General features: G+C 64.1%; 2 protein-coding genes across 2 annotated transcripts; one reads left to right on the top strand and one right to left on the bottom strand.

Annotated features, from left to right (window-relative positions):
* The first annotated feature begins 379 nt into the window (after nt 1–379).
* Nucleotides 380–2,179, top strand: CAMP (cathelicidin antimicrobial peptide). The gene is made up of 4 exons (XM_064505628.1): nt 380–563; nt 1,627–1,734; nt 1,815–1,898; nt 2,043–2,179. Exons 1-4 carry the CDS (start codon nt 390–392, stop codon nt 2,151–2,153), a joined length of 477 nt encoding a protein of 158 aa, XP_064361698.1. The 5' UTR covers nt 380–389; the 3' UTR covers nt 2,154–2,179.
* A 1-nt stretch (nt 2,180) lies between these two features.
* LOC135327409 (uncharacterized) lies at nt 2,181–7,105 on the bottom strand. Its single transcript, XM_064505627.1, has 3 exons — nt 3,416–7,105; nt 3,234–3,323; nt 2,181–2,413 (listed from the first exon to the last, which is right to left on the bottom strand). Exons 1-3 carry the CDS (start codon nt 3,713–3,715, stop codon nt 2,189–2,191), a joined length of 615 nt encoding a protein of 204 aa, XP_064361697.1. The 5' UTR covers nt 3,716–7,105; the 3' UTR covers nt 2,181–2,188.
* Nucleotides 7,106–7,739: the final 634 nt, after the last annotated feature.

Below are 7,739 nucleotides of genomic sequence, written 5' to 3'. Positions count from 1 at the left end.
CATCTGCACGCACCCAAACCCTGAAACGCAACTTTTTTCCAAAAAAAGAAAAATAAAAAAGGTGGAAAAACGCGGAGGAGGTAACTCGCCCGGCACCAGCACCAAGGGGTGCCCGGAGCACCAGGTTTTCTTGAGCAACGGTGGTCCCAGCTGCACTTCACAGCTTATCCCGGTGCTTTTTCCCTCCGGCAGGTCCAGGGCTGTTTCGCCCCCCTCCCTCTCCCCCCGAAACGCCGCCGCGTCCTGGCGCAACGGAGCCGTTGGCGGGGGCGAGTGGGGCAAGTGCGGCGTTGCCCAAGCGGCCGGCGTTGCCCAAGCGCGGCGGCGGGGGGGATAAAAGGGGCCGAGGCACCGTGCCGTGCCGTGCCGTGCTGTGCCGTGCCGCCGCGATGCCAGGCTGCTGGGCGCTGCTGCTGGTGGTGCTGGGGGCGGCCGCGGGCCTGCCCGCGCCCCCCACCCTCACCTACCCCCAGGTGCTGGCCCAGGCCGTGGACACCTTCAACCAGCGCCCCGAGGTGCAGAACGTCTTCCGGCTGCTGAGCGCCGACCCCGAGCCGGCGCCGGTGAGTCCCCGGGGCGGGCGGTGGGACAGGAACGGGACAGGAGGGATGGGATGGGACAGGAGGGATGGGAAGGGATGGAGCAGGAGGGGACAGGAAGGATGGGACAGGATGGGACAGGAATGGGATGGGATGAGACAGGAGGGATGGGACAGGACGGGACAGGAATGGGATGGGAGGGATGGGACAAGACAGGAGGGATGGGATGAGAGGGGATGGGACAGGACAGGATAGAATGGGACAGGATGGATCGGATGGGACGGATGGGATGGGAGGGATGGGATGAGAGAGGATGGGATGGGACAGGAGGGATGGGATGGAATGGGACAGGATGGGACAGGAATGGGACGGGAGGAATGGCATGAGACAGGAGGGACAGGATGAGAGGGGTTGGGACAGGACAGGATGGACAGGATAGAATGGGACAGGATGCATGAGATGGGACAGGACAGGAGGGACAGAAGGGATGGGATGAGAGGGGATGGGATGGGACAGGAGGAGTGGGATGGGATGGGACAGAATGGACAGGACAGGACAAATGAGATGGAATGGGACAGGAGGGATGGGACATGATGGGACAAGATGGGACAGGAAGGATGGGATGAGAGGAGATAGGACAGGAGGGATGGGACGGGACAGGACAGGAGAAGCGGGGAGGGATGGGATGGGACAGGAGGGGAGGAACGGGATGGGAAGGGACAGGAATGGGACGGGAGGTATGGGATGAGACGGGATGGGACAGGAAGGGGGGGATGGGACAAGATAGGAGGGATGGGATGGGACAGGATGGACAGGATGGATGGGATGGAACAGGACAGGAGGGATGGTACAGGACGGGATGGGATGAGAAGGGATGGCATGGGACAGGAGGGACAGGATGAGAGGGGATGGGACAGGATGGACAAGATGGAAGGGGACAGGAGGGATGGGATGAGAGGGGATGGGACAGGACAGATGGGATGGAATGGGACAGGAGGGACAGGATGGGATGGGATGGGATGGGCCCCCCTGGACAGCTGGGGACCCTCACGCCGTCATTTCCCCCCCCCCCCCCCCCCCCGGGCAGGACATCGAGCTGAGCAGCCTGCGGGGGCTCAACTTCACGCTGATGGAGACGGAGTGCACGCCGGGGACCCGCATCCGCCTCGACGACTGCGACTTCAAGGAGAACGGGGTGAGCGGGGGCGCCGGGGACCCCCTGACACCCCCCCCGACACCCCGCGTCCCCCCCTGACACCCCTTGTCCCCCCCCAGGTCATCAAGGACTGCGTGGGAACGGTGCAGGTGCTGCAGGGCTCCTCCGAGATCAACCTGCGCTGCGCGGACGCCTCCTCCGACGTGAGTACGGGCCGGGGGGAGGCCGCCCCGGACGCCGGGGCCCCCCGCCCGGGAACCCCCCCCCCCAAACCCCCATGCCGTGGGGTCCCCGATGCTCCACGGCGGAGCCGGGCCCCCGTCGTGACGCCGCTCTCCCCCCCGCAGCCGACGCTGGTGCAGCGGGGCCGCATCGGCCGCTTCTTCAGCAGGCTGCGGCGCTTTCGGCCCACGGTCCACATCGACGTCCACGTGCAGGGCAGCGTCCGCCTGGGCTGAGCCAATAAACCAGCGCAGACATCGCCGCGGATGCTTTATTGCGGGGTGTGGAGCTGCCCCGGGGCTGGGGACAGGGACGGGGACGGGGACGGGGATGGGGACGGGGTTGCTCGGGCTCTGCCCCTGTGGCGTTTGAGCTTGCCGCGCACCCAGAGCTTCCCGCGCTCCACGAAGCTCTTGACGCCCTCGACGCCCTTCTTGATGCCCTTCTTGATCTTGCCGAAGAAGTCCCTGAGCCTGGAGCGCCGCGGGCGGGGGGGCTGGGGGGGGGCACGGTGTCAGGGCCACCGAGGCACCCTGGGGACGCGGCAGGGTCCGGGGGGTCCCGGCGCCCCGGGGAGGATGGGCGCGATGGAGAGGATGGTGCAGCCCTGGGGGATGCAGGTTGGGGGGACGCCTGGGGGGGACATGGGGACACAGGGTGGGTGGGATGCCTGGGGGGGGGGAAGGATGCGGGCTGGGGGGGGGGATATGGGCAGGGTGGGACACCTGGGGGGGTGTGGAAGGATACGGGCAGGGTAGGATGCCTGGGGGGGGACACCGGGGGGAACATGGGGACACCGGGGGGAACATGGGGACACGGGCAGGTTAGGATGCACAGGGACACCATGGGGATGGAGGCCAGGTGCAGGAGGGGATGTGGGGACATGGGCAGGGTGGGATGCCTGGGGGGATGCCCAGAGGGGACATGGGGACACCGTGGGGACAGGGGCTGGGTGGGATGCCCGGGGTGGGGACAACACACGCCTGGGGGGGACCTGGGCCAGGTGGGACTCCCAGGGGGGATGCAGGGACAGGGGCTGGTGCGATGCCCAGGGATGCCCAGAGGGGACGTGGGGACACCATGGGGACACGGGCTGGGTGGGATGCTCGGGGGGGCTGACACACGCCTGGGGGGGGACACAGGCCAGGTGGGACGCCCAGGGGGATGTGGGGACAGGGGCTGGTGGGATGCCTGGGGCGATGCTGGGACGTGGGCTGGGTGGGATGCGCCGGGGGGGGGGAACATGGGCCAGGTGAGATGCCCTGGGGGGACAAGGGTGGGTGGGGGACACCGGGGGGGACACAGGGGGGCCTCACCGCCCGGGGCACCGTCTGGCAGACGAGCTCCGCGGCGGGCTGCTGTCCCGGCTGCCGCAGGAAGACGAGGCCCCGGCAGCGCTGCAGCACCTGCGGGGGGGCAGAGCAGGCTGCCGGGGGGGGGCCGAGGCGGGCGGAGGGGCCAGCACCCCCCCTCCTCACCGCGGCCCCCGAGGGCTCACCCTGAGCCGGCGGGTCCCACACCCGCCGCCGCCACCGGTCCGGCACGTCGTCTCCTCCGCGACGGAGTCCGCTTCGGGGCGGCCATCACCGCGGCCTCGGGCCCCCGGCTCGCCGCTCACCCAGCCGGGCTGCCGCGGGGCGTCGGGGCTCGTCGCCTCGGCGTCGAGCAGCACCAGGGCTGCCGAGACGGCCTCCGCGGTGCTCGCGGTCCGGGGCTCCGGCGTGGTGGCTCCGGCCAGCAGCAGCAGCAGCAGCGGCAGCGCCCGGCACGGCCGCATCCTGCCTCCCGCAGCCGGCATCCCGGCTCCGGGGCAAGGCGCAGCCGGGGGGCCCTTTTATGCCGAGCCCGGGCCAACGCTCCCCCCGCGGGGAAATTCCCCGTGGGCCGCGTCCTGGCACGGATGGAGGGGAGAGTTTGCACAGGGATGCGCGCGCCTGCGCCCGGGGAATTCGCTCTCGGCCGGAAAAAAGTCCAGCCAACCCAGCGATCGCCTGGCTGAACCCAAACCTGCTTGGTTGAACCCCAAATCTTCCATGGCCAAACCCAAAATCAGCCCGGACCAACCCCAAACCAGCCCAGAGAAACCCTGCAGCATCCTTTAACGCATTCGTGTCCTCGCCCATTGCATCCCAGTGCCTCCCAGGCTGCGGGTGCAGGAGCTGGGCTCAGCACCAGCGCTAAATTCCCTTTTCCCTGTCCGTCCGCTCGGACCTGTCGGTTTTACGCATCCAGCCTCAGGCGGCCGGGAGATGCCGACGGATCCGTCCTCCCCCGGCCCGGGCGAGAGCCGTGTTGCGAATGCGGAAGGAGGGTGCAGCGGACAGGAGAAGTGGACAGGGCTCGGCTGTGGTTATCCCGCTTTTCACGCACGGGGATCCCGGGATTTGTATACAGGGATCTGCAGGGAAGCAGCCAAAGAAACGTGAAAGGGTTTTAAATGGCTTCTGGAGTGTTTTTGCAGCGCCGGCCCCGTGCATGAAGGGCTTCGCCTCTCACCCACGGCTGCCCCAAAACCTCCGTGAAACCGGGGAGCCCCGGCGTTCGCCTGCCCGCAGTTTCCCCGACAGCATCTCCGGGCAGGAGGCCCCAGGAGGCCCAGAGCTAGGAGAAGCTAGCCTGAACCCCAAAGGCTGCACCAAGATGACCTTAGTCTTCTTTAAAGACACCAGCAGCAAAAGGAAGGCTAGGGAGACCGTGGGCCCACTGCTGAGCGGGGCAGGGGCCCCGGTGATGAAGGACATGGAGACGGCAGAGATGCTGAATGCCACCTTTGCTTCAGTCTTTACTGCTGAGGCCGGCCCTCAGGAATCCCAGGCCCTGGAGACCAGGGAGAGAGTCTGGAGAAAGGAAGACTTGTCCTCGGTGGAGAAGGAGCAGGTTAGAGATCATTTAGGCAAACTGGACATCCACAAGTCCATGGGCCTTGATGGGATGCACCCGCGAGTGCCGAGGGAGCTGGTGGACATCATTGCAAGGCCACTCAATCATCTTTGAAAGGTCATGGTGATCAGGAGAGGTGCCTGAGGACTGGAAGAAAGCAAATGTCACTCCAGTCTTCAGAAAGGCTGAGGAAGAGGAGCCAGGGAACTACAGGCCAGTCAGCCTCACTGCCGTCCCTGGGAAGGTGATAGAGCAGCTCATCCCGGACACCACGTCCAAGCACACGAAGGACGAGGAGGTGATCAGGAGCAGTCAGCATGGATTCACCCAGGGGAACCCTGCTGAACCCACCTGAGAGCCTTGTCCGAGGAGTGACCGGCTGCGGAGATGAGGGGAGAGCAGGGGCGGTTGTCTGCCTTGGCTTCAGCAAGGCTTCTGACACCGTCTCCCATAACATCCTCACCGACAAGCTCAGCAGTGCGGGCTGGATGAGTGGACAGTGAGGTGAACGGCAGCGCTCAGAGGGTTGCGATCAATGTCACCAAGTCTCGTTGGAGGCCTGGAGCTAGCGGTGTCCCCCGGGGTCAGTACTGGGTCCAGTATTGTTCAACTTACTCATTAAGGATACAAAACTGGCCAGGACACCAGAGGTTTGTGCTGCCTTTCAGAGGGACCTCGACAGGCTGCAGAGATGGGCAGAGAGGAACCTCATGGAGGTCAACAAAGGCAACCGCAGGGTCCTGCACCAGGGAGGAATAACCCCAGGCACCAGCACAGGCTGGGGGCTGCCCTGCTGGAGAGCAGCTCTGCGGAGAAGGACCTGGGGTCCTGGTGGACAACAAGGTGACCATGAGCCAGCAACGTGCCCTCGTGGCCAAGAAGGCCAACGGTATCCTGGGCTGCATTAGGCGGAGCAGAGCCATGCCAGCAGTTCAAGGGAGGTGATCCTGCCCCTCTGCTCAGCCCTGCTGAGGCTGCATCTGGAGTGCTGGGTCCAGTGCTGGGCTCCCCAGGACAAGAGAGGCATGGAGCTACTGGAGCGAGTCCAGCGAAGGACCACTAAGATGATGAAGGGACTGGAGCATCTCTCATACGAGCAGAGGCTGAGAGCTGGGACTGCTCAGCCTGGAGAAGAGAAGACTGAGTGGGGGTCTTAACAATGAGTACAAGTATCTGCAGGGAGGGTGTAGAGAGGATGGGGCCAGACTCTTCTCAGTGGTGCCCAGCGACAGGACAAGAGGCAACGGCACAAACTGAAACACGGGAAGCTCCATCTGAACATGAGGAAAAACGTTTTTCCTGGGAGGGTGACTGAGCACTGGCACAGGTTGCCCAGAGAGGTTGTGGAGTCTCCATCCTTGGAGACGTTCAAGAGCTGTCTGGGCAGGGTCCTGGGCAACGTGATCTGGTGACCCTGCTGGAGCAGGGGGTTGGATTGGACGATCTCCAGAGGCCCCTTCCAACCTCAACCGTTCCGTCGGTCGCGGCAGATGCACGCTGCAGTACCCGGGGTGCGGGAGGTCACACGGGGAGGTCGGGCAAGGGCGACACCGGCATGTTACCCGTGGTGGTGCTTCTCGCTCCCGTTCCCATGGGGCTACGGGTTTCCCCTGCGAGACTAACAAAGTCATCCTGTGCAGCTGCAACAGGGAAACGGGGTTTTCCAGGCTACGGGGATGTTTTACAGCTGAGCACAGAAATCCGGATGTTTGTTTTTTGCCATCGGATGAGCTGGCTTTGAATGTGCCCCCGCGCCCGGCAGCCCCACAAACGTTTGCTTTCTCCAAGCGAGTCCAAGCAGGAGGTTTCCATGAGGAACCTCACCTGGAAGCGAACCCTCCTTTCAGCCCACGCGTTCACCGAGACGCTGTCGTCCGCGCAGTGAGGCAAAGCACAGAGCAAAAAGCGAGAAGAAACAACCCCCAGCCACGTGAGCAGGAACGGCCACCACGGAGATCGCTCCGCCGCAGAGTCTGGACGCAAAAGAGCTGCAGAAGGAGCCTGGTACACGTCGGTCAGAGCGAGGTGAGGCCCAACTGGAGAAACCATAGGTCAATACGTGTGTTTCCCCAGCCAGACTGGCTGAAACCTGCACGGGCAGGAGCAGGTCCCTCAGCAAGGCCTCGCGGCCGCTCGTAAATCAAACCAGGACAAATAAGTCAGAGCGGGCCGTATTCAGTGGGTGACAAGCCTTCAGCGCGGTGATGTGCCTGGTAAGTCCCCGGAAGCGCTCGCTGTCAATCAGCCTGAACCTCCTCAACTCAAGGCAAAAGTTTCTTTTGTTCAAGCAGAAAAGTGGCCTGGTGCCTCCCCGGGGTTTGAACGTTGCCGTCATTATTGCCTTTGCAATACAAATCCCCTAACGACACTCCCCAGTGACCCCGGCGAGCTGCCCCTTCTCCCCAGACGGGCTGGGGAGACAAAACCCTGCAATGCCGCTGCTGGCGGCCGAAACGGGAAGCCGGGTGAGAGCTTCAGCACGGCCCAGACGGCGCTTCGCACAGCCGTGCTCACGCGGGCAGCGAACGCGCCCCAGGCACGGTGATTTGTGGCGACGGCGCCGCGAGGTCACAACACCGAGGGCCGAGCGGTCACAGAGCGGTCAAGTCCTTAATGCCGCAGCCCGGCAAACTCCCTACCACAGAGGGAGTCACTGACGCCTCCGAAAACAGAAGGGCCGAGCGGTAAAAAAATACCCTGCTCATAAATCATAGTCTCTTACTTTATTTGACCACTACAACCTTTTGACCACTGCTCCTCACTCCCAACCCAAGCAATAAACCTCGTGTTTGTTTTTAATCCGTTCAAACAGCCAGGCCCTGATCTGTTTGCATGCGCTGCTACACCAGGAAAGACAACACAAGGCGAGGCGGAGGAACCCGGCTCACCCCATCGGCAAAGAGCTCATGAGTGATAACCAGAGCATGCCGAACCAGTGGGCC

Source organism: Dromaius novaehollandiae, chromosome 2 (assembly GCF_036370855.1).
Source record: "Dromaius novaehollandiae isolate bDroNov1 chromosome 2, bDroNov1.hap1, whole genome shotgun sequence".
Classification (NCBI taxonomy): Eukaryota; Metazoa; Chordata; class Aves; order Casuariiformes; family Dromaiidae; genus Dromaius; species Dromaius novaehollandiae.
This window is presented reverse-complemented; position numbering and strand designations above follow the sequence as displayed.